This window comes from Hermetia illucens, chromosome 1, assembly GCF_905115235.1.
Source record: "Hermetia illucens chromosome 1, iHerIll2.2.curated.20191125, whole genome shotgun sequence".
In the NCBI taxonomy this organism is placed as follows: Eukaryota; Metazoa; Arthropoda; class Insecta; order Diptera; family Stratiomyidae; genus Hermetia; species Hermetia illucens.
This window is the reverse complement of record NC_051849.1, coordinates 35,632,812-35,651,403: the sequence shown is the minus strand read 5'-3', so window position 1 is coordinate 35,651,403 and position 18,592 is coordinate 35,632,812. Positions and strand designations below refer to the sequence as shown.

General features: G+C 42.4%; 2 protein-coding genes across 4 annotated transcripts in view; one reads left to right on the top strand and one right to left on the bottom strand.

Annotated features, from left to right (window-relative positions):
• The window catches only part of LOC119647993 (facilitated trehalose transporter Tret1), a 108,105-nt gene that overhangs the window by 54,626 nt on the left and 34,887 nt on the right, over positions 1–18,592 (bottom strand). Inside the window, exon 1 of one of the 3 annotated variants that reach the window (XM_038049389.1) lies at positions 12,164–12,541. The exons of 1 other annotated variant lie outside the window; for it this stretch is intronic. Coding sequence is in view for 1 of the 2 variants with exons in the window: in XM_038049382.1 (XP_037905310.1) it covers positions 11,661–11,710 (50 nt within the window). In the remaining variant the exon portion in view is untranslated. Of the gene's footprint in view, positions 1–11,660; positions 11,804–12,163; positions 12,542–18,592 lie in introns of those variants that run through there. One more of the 3 variants, XM_038049382.1, reaches the window with a different exon arrangement.
• LOC119647084 (protein stand still) overlaps positions 12,701–18,592 on the top strand; it is a 94,512-nt gene continuing 88,620 nt past the window's right edge. The window contains exon 1 of the mRNA XM_038047845.1: positions 12,701–12,804. The gene's annotated coding sequence lies outside the window, so the exon portion shown is untranslated. The remainder of the gene's footprint in view (positions 12,805–18,592) is intronic.

The window sequence follows — 18,592 nt, the reverse complement described above, 5'->3', positions numbered from 1 at the left end:
ATCGATAAGAACGATTCAGCCCGGAAAGTCTATAAGGACAATATCTATGGTAGAAAAAGAAGACAAGGCAGATCCTGCCTGAGATGGAGCGATGGCGTAGGCCAGGAACCCAGACAGCTTTTAGGAATATCGAATTGGTGGACAAGACCGGAGTGTCTGCAGTTTCTTACTAAGGCAGGCCTAGACCGGGTACCCGTTGCTGCGCAGCTGATGATTATGAAGTGCACACATAATGTACAGCGTAAAATTCATTATAGCAGGCAAACAAGCTAGCGTTTCCTAGGAATATATGCCGTAAGCACTCCAAATGAACGTTGCGCTTTCGAGACTAAACAATAAAGCTGAATTTTGTACCTCAATTTCAAGCTGAGATCATTCATCCGATTAAGTAAGTTTCTAAATATGGCAGGATTAGAAAGCAAGTTTGAATATGGAAAATCCAGGATGTAGCGAAAACACTGATACTAATGATACTAAAGACTTTTTTGCATTTTTCCACCTTAGTTACTCTTATCAGCGGTAAGCTCTTTACATCAATACATACAGATAACTAAAGATATATGATAACAAAATTAAGCACACAAAGAGAAGCTAGTTACCTTCCTTTAAATCATTAAATGAATTAGTGTCTTTGTATCTACGTACTATTCATCAAGATCGTGATATCATACCGTCTTCTGATCCGTTTACTTGATATGGGCAGTTCTAACCCGATTTCGCCTTCAATGTACCAAGTTTTATGGATGGCTTCACATAAAGATAATGCTATCGGAAGTCGCTGGTGTTGTGGACTTACTGAACAAGATGATGAGTAATTTATTGTTGCAAACGCAAAATAAACCTTGACTTAATCATCATGAAATTGCTGTTGAAGATTTTTGATCTACTTCATATACGGATACAAACTGATTTTAATCTAAATTTACCATCGGTAAAAGGATCGGCTTTGAATTTCTTGAAATAGTAAAAAAGATATTCAAGAATAATTCAATAACGTAACATAAAAGATGAATGTTCAGATTAGGAGGAGTAGAATCTTATTGAGGTCAAATGATCTTAAGTTTGTGAATAAAGGAGGCACATGATTAGATGTCCTCCGATAACAAACATTGCAGCTCTTAACTTCAACGAATCTAAGTAGATAGTAGGTATAGATTGATATAAATATCTAGCAGCCTTTAAAGATTTGATGTTATTGTCACTAAACGTCGCTAAACGTCTAAAATAGACCAACAACATATTAAACTATCTGCGGAACTAGGCTTTTCAAGCATTTCTATAAAGTTCATCTCTCTCTTGTCTTTTTTCTTGCCTTATAAAGATTTTGTGTCAAAGAAAACCTGATTAGAATCGATTTAATGTCTGTCTGTCTGTCTGACACACTCGCTTTACTCGGAAACAGCTAAACCATTTGAATATGAATGGCGGAGTTGGAGTTTGAAAATACAAATGTCATTGTCAAATTGTTGGAGTTTGGGAATGTCATCTATCAAGGAATAGTTTGCAGATATATGCAAATGGGAAAAAGTGAATAGGAAATTTCTCACACAAAACCTTTATACCCGAAGCGTCCAGCTTCCAGTATTCTGACTTGTTTAACACTGTCCCGATTCAACAGAGCGATATTGAAGCACGCTTATTCTTCATTATAAAGCAAAATTAATTTGAGCCTATTGTGTTTAACATAGGAGGGGGTTGTGTGTCCCTGGCATTGCATGATCAAACTAATTTATATTATTGGACACCCGAGAAAGCTCCATGCCCAGTGGGAAACACTCCCTTACCAACCCCTCTTTACAAGCCCTGTTTTACATTCAATTTGGGGCCCACATTCACTGCTTTTCAAGTGGAAAGGACATAACTCAATGTCGGCCATGACGATAGTTTCATATAATTGGCTTAAGTGCGATGGCCAACTAGATTGAGAACCTTCATTTTGTAGCCGTTTATTTTCAAGTCGACTCTGCATGTTTCCTATTTCAAATCCAGAGGCGTTTTAACAACTGATAAAGTGTTAAATCTGATAAACTCAGTGTAAAAACAAGCACTGATGACATCCGCCGAGGAAAAGGAAAGACTTCATATAGTGTTGAGTAAAAAAAGTAGCATGAAGAACGTAACTGATAACGAGAAGAAAGGTATTAGTGACAAGATGTAATCTTGGCGGTCTTCGCGAACGTGGGCTTTAAGTTCCTTTGAGGCTTCAAGTTTCTCTAAGATTTTACGTCAATGCAGCACCTGAATTTTGCGTCATCACACACATGTAATGCAAATACATATCTAGTAGTTTTTCCGGAATTCCAATACTGTCAAGGGCATTCGAGATGTACTACCTATTCAGACTGTAGATGTACTACCTGTTCAGACTGTCAAAAGATCATTTCATTTCATGCATACATGTGAGCACTCAAGAGGTACTTACTCCCTCCTTCAGGACTTTATGTAAATTCCTCATAATACTCCACAATCATCAACAAGGTGTTAACCCTGGATCCAGAGTGGAAATCGGAATCTTAGTCGATCAACCGTTCAAGTTGTCCATTGATGCGTTCCAGTATTATTTTTGCTATTACCATTGTCTAAGCACGCAATTATCCCTCCATTTGGTGCACTTCAGACTGGTCCCCTTTTGGAATGTAAACAATCAAACAATAAAGATTGTAGATTCCCAAAAATTTCCGTTCAATGTCAAGTAGCAACTGCAGGGGCTGCAATGAACGATTCCACTTTGTTCCATTCGAGCCCATTATTAGCAACGATTATTTCGCCTTTACTTAGAGAAGCCTATGTATGATAAGGTAAGTAGCCATTTTATCCACGAGAAGTCACTCTTCAGTGGATGTTTTAGGTCTAAGAAACGTGGTGAAGAATTCTCTCCACCTCTGAAGCTGCTCATTATAATGGATTAAGAGGCGACGATTAACATCTAACCACCCATTGAGAGATTTCCAACCCCCTGCAAGTCCTTTCGCGATCGGGTATGCGATTCCGAAATCAGTGTTAATAGCGGTGGCTTCTGTTTCCCTAACTAGCACAATGATTGATTTCCCTTTGACAGTGCACACACTAAGTTGCATCTCTCAAGATCTGTCCAATACTAATCAATTTTCTCAGGTAGAGTCTTAACGGCAACTGAAGCAGCCGATATTGAACTTGGGAAGTAAAAACTATCCAAAATTACGAATAGTCCCGTGTGATAATTTCTTTTGAGGTTACATACATCCTGAAGGCGACTCATATGTATATCTACTACTGATCGGGTGGTCTGTCAGTCGAACTATTAGATGTTCGTTGCAGGTTAGTTCAAGTCAAACTGACGTTGTGGTAAGCTCTAGGCTTAAATAATGTGCCACCAATGATGATGCAATGGAGGCTGTAAACATACACAAAGCCCTAACTATTGTCATTATTGTCCCCCAAAATAGTGTGTCCCCATGCCATATTCAAGGAAACTAGTAACAGAACCCACCTAGGTGATCACAATGTCACCTTCAGGAAATCTCTTTTGAACTATAAGGTGGGGCAAAAGTAATCACTCTTTTGGAAAACGCTATAGCTTATACGCCAATTGTCAATTCGGTTTTGACATTTATGAAGTAAACAAACGCAGAATACAAATCGAGAAACCATGAATCGGTTTACTCCGCAAGAACGCAGAATAATTGTTTCCATTTTCTTACGAAACAATTTGTCGGTTGTATTAGCGCAGCGTGAATTTCATCGCAGATTTCCTGGCCATCTGGCGCAAACTGAGCAAACACTGCGGCATTTGGTCACTCGCCTTGATAAGACTGGAACAACACGAGATGTTCCCAAAGCTAACCAGCCCTGGAGCAGCCGTTCTGCGGAGAATATCGCTTCTGCTACCCAAGATGTCGAAGAGTAGCCCGGAACATCGACCAGACGACTTGACACGTAATTAGGCATCACCCGGCGGTCCCTATGCAGAATTTTGTTATAAGATTTGAAGATGATCCCTCACAAAGTTCAGGCAGTGCATCAGCTCTTAGCTGCGGGCCACCAAACACGTCTCATCTACGTTCAACCATCCTGAACTCAACGAAGAGGAGGGCGATTTTCCATCGAAAATTATCATGGCGATGGGGCCAAACGTCGACTGTGGACGGCTAGAGAGCCATGATTACCGAATGTTTTCTTCCTCAATTGGATGAATTGGGATTGGAGAATATGTGGTTCTAACAGGACAGTGCAATGGTGCACACCGGTCGAGCCACAACCGATATTCTGAAGGAAGCATTTCTGGGTCACTTAATCTTTCGTTTTGCTAATATACACTGGCCGGCCAAATTTAACCGTTCAACATTTTTTTAGGGATTTTTTTGAAGTCGTGATTTTACGTTAAAAAGCTTTAGACTTTTGAAGTCCTAAAGGAGAATATTCGCCAAGAATACGAGAAGCTGTGAGGGATGGAAAATGCCATAAAACGGGCCCGCAAAGTCATCAACTCTGGCGGCGGCCACTCGACTGATATCATTTTCTCGACTTAAGAAGATATACAAATTTTACAAGCAAAACCATTAAAAAAAAAATTACAGCAAAAGAACATCGGGTGATTACTTTTGTCCCACTTTTTATATTGAATTGTTCACAGAAAGCAACCTTGTCATCTGTATTGAAAGTCTGCTCCTTGCATAGCGTTGCACCTTTTATATGTTCCCCGTAATGATTCACAAACTCTGCATTAGTATCAAGATACTGTCTGATATTGGTTTCCAGGATATGATGGGGTAAGGAAAGGGAGAGAATATCCTCCCAGAGTTCCATGGTTACACTCCGCTTAACTCCAAAATGCCTAGTCTGTACCTGTAAAATTCCATTTCAAGTTAGAGAAAGCGGACTTTCTATTGGGCGTCGATATTGCGAAGCAGAAACTCCTAGACGAGGGAAACCTGCGAGGCATGCAGGTTATCGTTTATACATCATAAAATAATCCGGGAGCTTGCTCGCCCACAGGGCATTTTCTGATCGCCTTTTATAAAAGCCATAAAATACGTGGAGTAAACACTACCTCCCGGCTTAATAGTAAATACGTATATGTTACTATTTTAGCTAGAATGATAGGTTCACTTCACCTACACTTTGAGATGTTTAATTGTTGCATGCCTATTTGTCAAACAGACTTGGGACCGACCATGGCGATTGTCTGATCGATTAATGGTAAAAGTCCAATTTGAATTTAAACCTTAACACTGCATTTCTAGAGCGTCAGGACATGTCAAGTATTTAGAACAATGTTCCTCAAGTATGATTGCCATGATTTAACTCAGGTACTCATCCATAGTGAAGTTGACCGATTTCCGCCATTCGGTTTACAATACAAACTCCTCTTCCCCCAGTGATATTTCAACCGAGGCCTTCCTCAGGTTAGTTTAGGAATTGGGTACAAACTGTTGGTAGATGTACTCCCAAAATATTTAGAACGTTTGCCTGAGAATGAAGAAATGCTCTACTTCCAATCGATCCTTTCTAGTTCCTAACCATTAATCTACAGGCCTAACAAGAGGGAGGATTCCCCCGAGCCCCTAGTTTTCTAGGCGGCCAGGAATAATAATTTCTATCAAAAAGGGGTAATAAGAGGGCCCGCATAATTTTTTGCTACCCAACCCGTGTAGTTCTCTCCCCGGGCCCCGTTTTACGGCATAATTTTTACCCCCATGAACATTAGATCAGATCTCATAAACGCGCCTCACTCCAATTTAGCTGTCATATTCAATGAAGATTTACCGGGGACTCCTTTGAAAGGAGATCGTCAAAAAACTCAAGAGTTCACAACGAGGATGCACATCAATGTGATGATGATTTTTCATTATTTTGCCTTAACAGGAAAAATGCATGGATTCGGAGCCTAGCTCACCGAATTAAGTAAGTCAAAAACAAAAAGGAAAAGGTTTGGTATTGTTGCTTAGAACCTGTTCTGTCATCGAGAACGAACGACCACAAGAACCGATTTTTGTACAGATTCGTTACAGGCAATGAGAAGTGCAAATGATACCTTTGTGTCGATGTGAGGTGAGAGAAAAAGTCCAGGTGATACGACAATAACCCGAATAAAAACAGATTTGCAAAAAAAGCCAACGATTTGGGTTTTTTAAGACCTTTAAGGACTTTTAAGGACCATAGGCAGATACTCCTGAAAAACAAAACTGTAGGAAAGAATCCTTGCCAAGCATAAATCGCCGAGACTGAATGAAGTCATAAAAGAATAATCAAATTGCATGGGCTAAGTGTTGGGCTCCACGACAATGCCAAACCAAACCATCGTACTCTCCGGGCTGTGCACCAAGCGCCTACCACTGCCGATTTTGTAACCGATTCAGTGGCGTAACATTCAATTACGAAAAAAATCTTGAGAAATGGCTCCACTCAAAATCGGTCAATTTTCGAAGAAATGTGGTCAGCGAACTATCCAAAAGACAAGAAAAAGTAGTGGCTAATGATGGCGAATATATATGATAACTAATTAATTTAGCAATGTTACTATACAATTTCCTTTTTATATATTAATTAGACTGTGAATTGCAAAGAACGAGATGACTCTTTTTACAATCTAGTATTTTTTCTGCACTATGCTTGAATAAATAACGCCGCTGATATGTTGCATTTGCCTGGAACCTTGTCCTTTTTAGGTGATCATACGACTCTCTTTACTATCTTAAGTGTGGGCGGTTCTGTTTTTTCCAATATTGATAATAACTGTGTCACTTTGTGTGGACTTGGATTCATGTTATCTGGTTAAGTATCTTTGTCGATAAGCAATTTTTCAAAGAATTCTCTCAACCAGATCCGAGGTCGCGTCAGCAACAACTAACTCACCTACTGTATTTTTGTAGGAATATATGGTACATACACTTCCCTTGGGTAATTTTGCATGCATACAGCGTAGGTGTCTTTTTTTTCCTTTCCCTCACTTTTGGTTGTTTAGTATTCACTGCATTGATTTCTCGTGTAGCGTGGACGCATTGCAATACTGGCTAATCTTAATTCGTTGCTTCATTGGTGCTTTGCATTGATCATCGTACTTTGATTTGCTTTTGATCATTCCTGCAATCTTTAAGATGAAACTGTTGATAGTGTTCATCACCAACACGTGATAATCTCAACTGCACTTTGCTCTCCCATAGGTTCATGAAGCAATTTGGAAGCTGCTGTGTGTCTTTTCTAGGGAAATATAGCTGAAATAGCTAGCGAGTATTCCTATATCGGCTGATGGCGAAGTCAACGGCCTTCAGTTTCTCGCAATAAGATTCTATACAAGCCCAGATTTGTATGTTACCATCCAAATGGTTTCAAATGACGGAAGACCTACATGACAAGGTAAAACAGATCGTAGAAAGCACTAATGAATCGTGTCAAAGTTTACAATTTGAATAGAGCAAACCTTTTTAGGGCTTTTTGTAGGAAAAAAAAATAAACCTTATTAAAATCGGTTTGTTGTCAATCTATCCGTCGGTCTATTTTTTTTTCCTTTCACAAGAAACTGGCCCGGAAACGCCCGAGCTTGGAAACTCTAACTCAACGTTTTCTAGACGCTTTGCTGTTACTACCGGCAAACGATGAAACACAATTTTACATTATGTCTTACATTATGCCTGGTATGGAGCCCTCTTAAACGCCTACGGAGAGAGCCTGTCATCGATGTCATACCAGAGCCTTCTTTCTACCAACTAGCTATCGACAACAGGAGCAAGATAGGTGGGTAGGTAGGTAGGTATCAGTGGCCGCTCCAAGGAGCCCAATTAGCGCTTTGGTGCGCCGTTTTGATGCCACAAACTCCTAAGACTGTGGCTGTTGTTATGGGAGCAGGGAAGCAGAGTCCAGCCGGATCGGATCGTCAGAGCCAGCCCGTAGCATTCATGAAGGAAAGCAGCTCTCCCACCCTGCAGCTAGAAATCTCTCTGAGGTCCCCAAAGAACGGTTTACCCAATGTCCGCAGCCTGACTCTATCCAGAGCTGAGCAATCGCAGAGAAAGTGCATGAGGGTTTCCTTTCCTTCTCCGCACCTTCGACAATGCAAGTTGTAGGGTATGCCGAGCCTAGCGGCATGGTCCCCTATGGGCCAGTGCCCCGTGCAGACCGCCGTAATCTTGAATGCATTTGCACGCGTCTGGCACAGGAGCTCTCATGATCGGGCTATGTTTTAAGCGGGCCAAATTCTCCTTGACTTGACACAACTTGTAAGCCTTCGCCATCTCAGGTAGGTGAGTATACCAATCGTCGCTACTAATTTGCATTTTAAGCCCCAATTAAATGAATTAAATGTATTTTTCAAGTCCGAGGTCACCAAGATGCAATATTTGCTGTTACTATTCCTTTTTGTGAATAACATTTTCGACAAAGTCAGTAACTAATTCAATGGAATAAGTATTTGATCTTACTTCACGAAATTCATATCGCTGATCTGAAACACCTCCTTGGGTCTCAGCGAATGGGAGAAATCTATTGAAGATTACCCGCTCCAAAGTTTTTTCCAATCTAGTAGACATATGAGTCTATAGAAAGATGCTCGCTTGGAAGTTCACGAACTTTAGACAGCAATATCATCTTCTGCACCTTCCATGATGCAAGAAACATCACCGCGAGCTTAAGTGCTTTATTTAGTATGCCATCCTACCTCAGAGCCCGGAGCCTTTGATTACTGAAGGGATTAAAACACCCACTTTTTACTGGAAGGTAACCCCTTGATGATTTTCAGTGAGAGCGTAGGGCAGGTAATCTGGCAAATGAGTTATTTCATCACTAGTCGATAGGCGCTCCCTCAAGAGTTTATGTCCCTCTTGCTTCGTTAGATAGTCGGCTTAAGGTTTTTGCGGGCTTCCTTATAGATATGCTTTTGTATCACATCGATCCTAGTTAGCGGTTTCCTGCCCTATATTTCTCTCCAAAGTTCAAAAATAAATGCCTGGTAATCGCAGGGAGTATAGTGGCGCAAACGAAGGCCAAGTCTACAATTGAGCCATTCTCCGCTTTCCGAAAAGTATTTACACCATCTTCGTTGATAAAATTGAATACAACTACTGAAAAACTTGCAATAATCTTTAACACTTGGGTCGCCCAAGCATTCAAATCACAGGCTATGTCTGAAAACCACAAACATTTGTCAGTCTACCTATCCACCTGAACATCACAAATTTGGTAGAGATGCCGGAAATGGAAAAAATGGGTGTACATTTTTTTTTCGCCAAAAAAGTCGTGTGGGATATCAATGGAAGGCCTCGATAATTATCGAATCAAGTCGTTAGATTGGTGAATTACTTGGAGAGGAAAGCGATACTGGTTCTACTCAGCTAAAGGTAAGCACGCACGACAAGATCTGGGGAATAATATCAAGAAATTCTATGGAGGAATTAAAAAAACCACAAAAACCATGGATCCAATATGAGGTTATAGCCAGAGAGCCTCTGTTACTCTGGAAAAGAAAGATGGCACATTGATCAAGAATGAAGAGGACATCTACTCATCAAAATTCATTTCCCAGGGTCTTATCCTACGGTGGACGACACTGGCATTCTGTCATGATATCCCAACAATAAACAGAGGAAGGAAAAAAGGCAAAAGAAGAATACCAAAAGAGGTAAGTTCGGAAGCTAAATAAGATGACCAATGAGAATTTTTAAATCACATAAATTACCAAATGGGGTTGCTATGTTCTCCCACTACACACTGAGGGCGGCAAGGGTCATACAAAAGTGACTTTCATTCAAAAAGCAGATAAGGGGATTCCCTTTACTCCAAATCTTTCAGACAAAATTTATCTGACATCTTTCCTACTGAAAATGGTGGACAATTATATTAAAACTAATCCTGCATCTACAAAAGGGCAACGCGAAACATTAGAAAAATAATAAAGAAAACAAACCTGGTGCCGATACCCACAAGCAGGAAACAACAACCTGCAAAAGAATGAGAGGAGCGGGATATACAAAATCAATTGTCCGGAATGCTGCCAGGTCTACGTTAGACAAATCAAAAGACTTGCGGACACCAGGATCAGTGAACATTTGGAGGAAGCAGTGGCACGATTGAAAAAAGCACAAACCGCGAGCGAAACAAAATCATCACCAAGCATGTGATAAGCCTGAACCATAACATCACCATAGATAACTACTAGATATCCCACACGGTAAGAGAGACACAGTCATTGGGCATCTTAGTAAGCCTAGAAATCTTCAATCAGAGAAAAACATAGGATGGACACAGATCTTGGGAACGTTTCATCTTCTTCCGTGAGTCTAATTTAGGACATGTATGTGTGTGAGAATTTAATACCGGAAAAAAAATAAATTCTGAAAATTTACCTTTTTGCCTCTGTCTGCCCTACACGCCCCGTCGAGCTCGGAGTATAAAAGATGTAAGTTTTTTTTTTCATTTTTTTTTGTATTTTTTTTATTTATATTTAGTCTTACTCTAAACCATTTCATTTTATGATTTAATCTAGATATTTGGAATTTTGTTCTCGTTCATAATTATTTTTCTCCCGGTCTGTTTTCGTTGATTCTGAACTTATAATATAGGATAACATGAACTCCTCCTTGACCCGCAAAACCTTATTAGGGACATCCTCCAAACAATGGCCTGAGAATGTCAAGGATGGGAGGGAACCTTAAGGGCCGCGCCTCAATAACCATCTGAGGCAGAAGAAGCAATGATCGAGACTGTGGTCCGTTGTGGATCTTCCCTCCCGATCGCGGTACTCGGGTCAGAGGCGTGCAAGAACGTGTCTACTGAACACTCTGATGGAGCTTCAGTATTTGCGAGCGAACCTTCATGGTCAATTTCGCCAAATTTTAAGGTTTCTGAGAAAGCTCTCCCCTCTAAGTCGTCTTTGGCCACTCAGGATGATCGTTTGATCATCCGATTTCCCTTAAGTTCATTATACTATCCTCTTTAATGTGTGTGCGCACATAGGCACACAAAACACAAATGCTATTTGCTAAAAATTAACGTTGCCCCCATTAAATTAAGATTCCCTCTTGCGATGAATAAACCTTTCCCTAATCACATTAAGCATACTTTTTGTGAACGTGATAATGAGTAACGCATTGTAGGGTTAAAGGCTTATCTATTCCATATCAGTCTACTCGTATAAAGCTTCTGAGTGTGAACAAATTCTAGGCTATCAATCTGATATGGTCGTAAGAAACAGGTTCTTTTGAAGGTTTAATTTTAAAGAAATTCAAAAGAGATCGACTAGCACGTGATGGCCTGAGATCACTTACTTCAAATCAGGTTCACTTTCTAGTTTCACGTGCTTAGTTAATTTGGAGTTAGTCCCGTATTTATGTAAGACTATTACGAATTTCTAGAAAATTATGCGAAATGCTAGTACATAGTACATGAACTGCACAGTAACTGAATATTTTATCAGCTTTGTAGCGTGTCACAGTGTATATCGGAGGCGATAAAAGCCGGTTTATGACGAGTCATGCGTACGACCCTATACTCGCAGATTGAGTAAAGCGATAAAAGTTCTTTGATTTCGACTGCCCTTGCTCACTGGAAGCACTGGCAACCAAGGCGACAATGTAACATCTTAGGTGTATCTCATATTAACAATTAATTAAGTAATTATGTGTATTTTGTTAGATTATAGATGTGTAAATTTAAATCTTATCTTTTAACACTTCACTGTATTCACTTACAAAATCTGCACTATTTGCACAAAGAAACTTCTTATCCCCGGGAAATACATCGTGAAGAGCCGGCACTTGGTTTGGATCAGAGCCAAAAAGAGACTACACGCGACTACAACCAGCCAAGATTAGACCACCACGCGACTGATCGAATTCAAATCTCAACCATACCGCGGACACCTGATGATGATCGGACAGTCCTTGAAACTACTCTGAATTGAATCCCAATCAAATTAGTGCTCCAACTAGCCTAAACTAGCCTAAGAGACCATAAAGATCAGGAAATGAAATTGGCCGCCCATCAAGTCAGTGTCTGCTCAGAGATTTCCTACCGGTTCGTTAGTCAAGTATTTACCCAAAAACTAGACAAATTATCGATCAGAAAGTGATTTCAATAAAATATTTATTGAAAGATCACTCCCTTGATGTGGATATCTATAATCTTTGGCATGACCTTCGAGACTTCCGATGGATTCATTTTCTACAAAACAAAGTATAGCGAAACCACACACCTTTTTAGAAGCCAAAACCACTGCTTGGTGCAGGAATCACAGGAAACTGTTACTTTTTTCTATCAGTTCACTAGTTTTGAACACGATCTTTCAATACTTTCTAGATAATTCCTTTGGTAATGTTCACTAGCTCCAGAGCTCACTATTCTTCCAGAACTCACTACTCATCACAGAGGGACCAAATTTCATAAGTTCGACCGTTCCGGGTTCTTATGCCACGATCACTTCTGCGAGAATACTACGGCTGCTAGCCCTGCTAGCCCGCACTTCAGTACAATTCTAAATAGTCTGAAGATACAGTGTCAATGAATTTTTAGTGACTCCGTCAAACGCAGTACAACGCACGATCAGTCCGAAATGCGTCTGAAAGTAGAGCTCGCGACCCAGTCGTTGTGGGAGTGATCCGCAAACGATCGTACCCGGGCACGATGGCAATGCTTGCAAAAAGAACTTAAAGTCTTAGTTAATTGACACTTTTGATAGTAACAAAAGATATTTATTTTTAATGATAATGATTTGCGTAGTGCCTGCTTGTATCGAAGAGATACATATCTTAAGTGCGTTGGAATGATTGTCATAGGCTGCATTCCTACTCACTCATGAGACTTTTTCAATGGAAGTGTAAAGTCTGAACAGATAAGGTATTTATAAATCGTTGATAGACAACTCTTTACGATTCAATATTGAGATAGGAATAAGTTCGACACACGTCTGAGTCCGCATGAGACTATGCTGTTCGGAGCCCCAAGGCCATTATATTGTCAAGTCCCAGAAATAGACTCTCTTTTTCGGAGTTATTATATGTGCGATTTATATCAATTAACCATGATTAGACAAGCAATGCACTGTTAATGAATTGACAAAGGAGAAAAACTGGAAAAAAAAGGAATTCTAACTTCATCATTATCAATAGAGAATGTTTTTCATTCGAGCACTAGGAAATTGATTAATTAATATTCGATTCAGGTGCCAATTATAGTGAAAAGGAAATATTTCCACATATCACTCAAACTTTTTTTGAGAAGCAACTCTTTCATACTATCTTGCAGCATGACATTATTGCTGACTCTTCATAGGGGGCGAAACCGGTACTCGTCGTCTCCGGTATAAAAAATCTTATGTATTTCTTATGTAAGAACATTTAGATGCACAACTGTTCTCTTTGTGTGTAGCTACATGTGCATTTCTCAGGGATCTTCAGCGACCTTTAACGGGTCGCTTATGATACGGGATGTGACGTCCCCGAGGTGCCCGAGTAAGCAGTTTTGGCCCCCTGACTGGCAGTATACCTGCGTCCGAGGTACTAGTGTGGAGAATGCCTCTCGGTGAGTAGCGAACCGCGAATGACCGGTACACATCAGGACACACTGAGAGTCCCCGGAGCCGTCGACAGTTCGCTGTCGACATCGATGGGATGATGTGAGCTTACGTATGCCAAGGTGGTAGTTGTGACATGCATCAGAAGCCAACCCCTTCGGGATCCTGACCGGGTAGTGTGCATTGAATCGGTGCTATGAGACCGCGTTGCCCAGAGCGAGCTCTGGTTCGTCCGTGCTAAGCGTAGTTCAGACCTCAGGAAACTAGGAGCTGTGTCCCCGAGGGTATACCCATTTCTGACTATTGCGGCCTGATGATTTTTCCATGGAGAATAAACCAAAACCAACAAAAAAAATCGACGAAATAGCAAGGAAGGAGGAAGAGCTGAGTGCATTTGGGCGCAGTAGAAAAATGCAGGCCCGAACACGAATAACAAGAGTATGTTCTGTGAAGCGGTCAAGGAGTTATTGGTGAAGAAGACTCTATCATTTAAGACTCCTGTTTCTAGCCTAGAGCCCATGTGCTCCCTAAAAATCCGGAATCTTGACTGCCTCACAGAAAAGTTCTAAGTGGAGGGTCCAGAGGTAATCAATGCTCAGATAGGAATCATCAACGGCGCAACACCCGGTATCCGGTCTAGGTCGGCCTTAATAAGGAACACCAGACTCCCGGTTTTGCGCGGCGGTCTACCAATTGGATATACCTAAAAGCTGCCTGGCGTCTGGCCTATGCGATCGTTCCACCTCAGGCAGAGTCTGCCTCGTCTTCTATTTCTACCATAGATATTGCCCTTGTTGACTTTTCGGGTGGGATCATCCTTAACCTATTGAGCCGGATTTCATCCACAACCTGACGGTCATGGTATCGCTCATAGATTTCGTCGTTATGTAGGCTACGGTATCGTCCATCCTCTTGTAGGAGACCAACACTTTTTCGAACGATTCTTCCCTCGAACGCGGCTAAGAGTTTGCAATTTTTTTTTCATAGACGGCCTTAAAGTGGATGAAAAAATGGTGTCGCACAGAGAAAATCTAACCTGTTGCTGATTTGCCTGATTGACTGGAGCGAAGCCTCTTTGGTATGGGCCAATGATGTGCTGCCCGTATGGGGCTTCCCGACCTAGCAAGATAGCTGATAATATTTTATAGATTCTCAGCAACGTGATACTGAACTCTATAATTGCTGCACTGTGTAATATCTCCCTTTTTATGTATGGGACAGATAATACCTCGTTGCCAATCGTCAGGCATTGATTCGCTGCCCCACACGTTGAGCACAAGTTGATGAACCACTTGGTATAATTGGTCGCCTCCATGTTTAACAAATTCGACTGTAATTTCATCGGCTCCTGGCGACTTATCATTTTTAAGCTGATGAATTGCACGGACTGTTTCCTCTATACTTGGTGGTGGCAGTATTTGTCCGTCGACTTCAGTTGGCGGGACCTCCAACTCGCCGATGTTCTGGTTGCTCAGTAGTTCATCAAAGTACTCAACCCATCGCTCCACTATGCCTATTCTGTCGGAAATCAGATTTCCCTCTTTGTCTCGACAGGATGAGCATCAACCTTCAGCTTCAACCTGCTGACTTGTCACTAAAACTTCCACGCCTGGTACTGTTACTCCCTGTACTTTTCGAGTTCTCAGAATTGTTGGTTCTCCCAGGCTTCCTTTTTCCGTCTGTGAGGTCGCTTAGGCGCGAGAGACTCTTCTCTATCCTTCTCCGTCTGCAGTTTTTGGTTAAGAAAGAGCTCCCAGCAGTCACCACGTGGAGGTGGAGATAGGGTTTAGTAGTAGAGCTGGTAGTGTTGGTTCAGCAGGCGTTTCCCGAGGTTTATGATTCATCGTGAGTACCAATTCATGTTTCGCCCTGGGACCTATACTACCCTTTAACTATTCCACTGGCGGGATATGTATCACCTCTGTAAATACTCGAGGCCAAAAACTCGCCATGGTGAAAGTCCCCCAGCAATATGCGAGGAAACTACTTGGCAGCGTTAAAATCAAAATTGGATGAATAGTATGGAGGGTACAATGCGGATAGTCTTCACCAAGTGCTACAGGTGCCTGAACTATGGACACCCGGCAGCAACTTGCAAGGGACCGGACAGGAGAACAAACGAGGACCTGAAATGAAAGCGAAATTTGCGTTCTTTGCAGGGATCGTGGCGCGTCCGGTGAGAATGTCGCACACACTGCGGGCTCTGGATGGTGTCCAATCTTTAGGGCGGAATTAGAAAGGGCTTGGGCGCGAATGGCATGATCCGCATTTTACAAATTAACATACACCGGAGTGCCACCGCCCACTACTTGCTAGCGCAGTTCGCTGCAGAAGTAAATGCTGATCTAATGCTAATCAGGAAACAGAGATCCGGCTTCATGGCATCTCGACTTGTCGGGCACCGCCGCTATCTGGGTCCAGGACGACGTTCGACTTCGAGTTCTTGCCTAAGCCCGAGGAAATGGGTTTGTCTGGATTCGGTGTTTAGGGATAGCATTTTTTAGCGTTTACATGACGCCGAACAATACGATGCCGGACTTTCGATGCCGAGGGGGGCGAATACTGGTAGACTGTGGGTGAATTGATTTCAATGCTAGGGCGCTTGAATAAGCCATGACCCAGCCGAACTCCAGAGGGAAACGGATTTTCTGAATTCGATAAAATGCTTAAAAATCTTGTTTTGGACGCAAGGGGACGAAGTCCAAAGGTGATTTATGCTGATATTAACACTTGGGTCCTTCAGTAGGGTAGCAAAGAATCAAATGCCAGAGGGCGCAGTTTACTAGAAGTTTTTGCGTAGATGGACATAGTTTTGGCTAACGAAGGTGCTCTAAAACACTTTTCAGAAAGGGGTCAGGTTCAGTTGTAGACCTGACCTTTGTCAGCCCTGCAATTTCGCGTGGTATTTCCTGGTACACCAGCGACCTGTACACTCACAACGATCACCAGTCAATCTTTTTTGTGACATGTGTCCAGCCACAGGGCAAAGACTCATCATGCCCGACCCTGGTCTACACAAGCTTTGGAAGACCAGACCTTCATTGAAGTGTGGTAAGATCAACCTGATAAAACAGGCGCCTCTAAGGAATGAGCCTTCCGTGTGGCCCAATGTATCGCCAAAGCATGTGATACGTCCATGACTAGGAGGTGCTCATTCCCCAGTAGAAGACCAACCAACTGGTGCAATACTGAGCTTTCGATCAGCCTGTTACCGAGCCAAAAGAGCGGCTTAGAGGGTGGTAGGTAGAGTCGATCAGGGGCAAAAAAAGTGTGCTTATAAGGTGGCCCGGGAAACCCTGAAGCTCGCTTCCAGCGAAGCAAGGGGAAATGAACTTTGCTCAGAAGCGGACGTAAACCCATGGGAAGTATAACTAGGTGTTTTTCCTTATCCTGGAAATATTTTTAATCCCCCCCCCCCATACAATTGTTTCGGAGACCACGTGCCTCCTTCCTCAGTACTAGTACCTAGGTACTTGCTAGCTCTTTTCTCCACTTATATACCACCTGTAAAAAAAAAGATGGACATTAATTTCAACTTACCATGGGGAGTGCTTATAGGCCGTTCATCTCCGCAGATCACGTGTCCTACCCTCTTGCTGAAAATCATCTAGGGGTTATTCCTAAGAGGAGACGCCGACACATCCAACCACCTCTGAATGTGGCGGCAATTCCACCAGTCACCAGAGACGAGCGGCTGAAAATCTGCGGTAGAATAGGAGACAATAAAGCGCCAAGCTTGGACAGAATACCCAATAAGGCCCTTAAACTTGCCTTGAAATCCAGACCGGCCATTTTCACTGAGTTGTTCGACGCGTGCATGTCCAAGGGGATATTTCCAACGACATAGAAGCGGTAGAAGTTGGTACTTCTGCCTAAGCCCGGTAAACCTCCAGGTTACCCATCCTCCTATATGTTTTTGGACACTGTGGAGAAAATATTAGAGCAGGTAATCTATAATAGATTACTCCCGGTTGTGGCAGCCTTTCAGATCCGCAGTATGGGTTCCGTAATGCCAGATCAACGATTGATGACAACAAATCGGTTACTAGCTTGGCTGAAGATGCAATTCACGGAAAGGATAGTACCAGCAAATATTGCGTGGTAGAAATCCTGGGCGTGAAAAATGCATTCAATTCGGCCAATTGGAATCTCATACGTAAGGAGGTTGCTATTCCTGCCTATCTCGCTGCTATCGTCGGTAGTTATTTAGCTGAAAGGAGGCTCTGGCATGACACCGATGACCCCAGAAGTACATTGTTTCAGCGGGTGTCCCCCTGGGCTCCGCTCACTACTGTGAAATATCATGTACAACCATGTACTTAGCCTTCCCCTTCCGGGGGAAGCCACGGTGGTGGGTTACGCTGACGACATAGCGGTTGTTGTCGCAAAGCATCTCGAAGATGCTGAGTTATACACAGGCGAGGCAATCAGTGCTGTCAAAAGTTGGCTAGAGAGCTCTGGTCTGACACTTGCGGAGGAAAAAACGAAAGCGGTCCTCACCACTAAGCGCCGCTTGTATTAGAATCGAAAATCTTATCATCACTTTCAAGCCGACAATGAAACACCTGGCGGTGGTGATAGACAGCAAACTCAGTTATAGGCAACACGTATAGTATGTTTGCGACAAATCATAGACTGCAAGTATAGCCCTGGTAAGGATGATTCCGAACGTGGGTGGGCCACGTTACACCTCTAGGTCTGAGGGTAAGATCTGCCTTCAGGGCTGTCTCAGATGAGGTAGCATTCGTCATCTCTGGAATGATGCCGATTTACATCTTGGCAAATGAGACGGCGAACATATACAATGCGAAGTCAATCTTTCCCTTATCGCAGACGCAGAACGCTGACAGGGAGAGATCCATAAATAGATGGGAAGAGTGATGGGAACGCTCGGGGAAGAGTCGGTGGGCTCACAGGCTCAATGCTGCCATCATGGAGTGGTTGGAGGGACGACACCCAATCTCACCCAGTTTCTCATGGGGCGCCTGAGGATATCGCCAACACCTGCACAGATTTAATTTGAAGACTTCACCCGACTGCCCAAATTGCGATGGAGTCCAAGAGGATCCAGAGTATGTATTCTTCAACTGTCCGAGATTTGTGGAAGAAAGG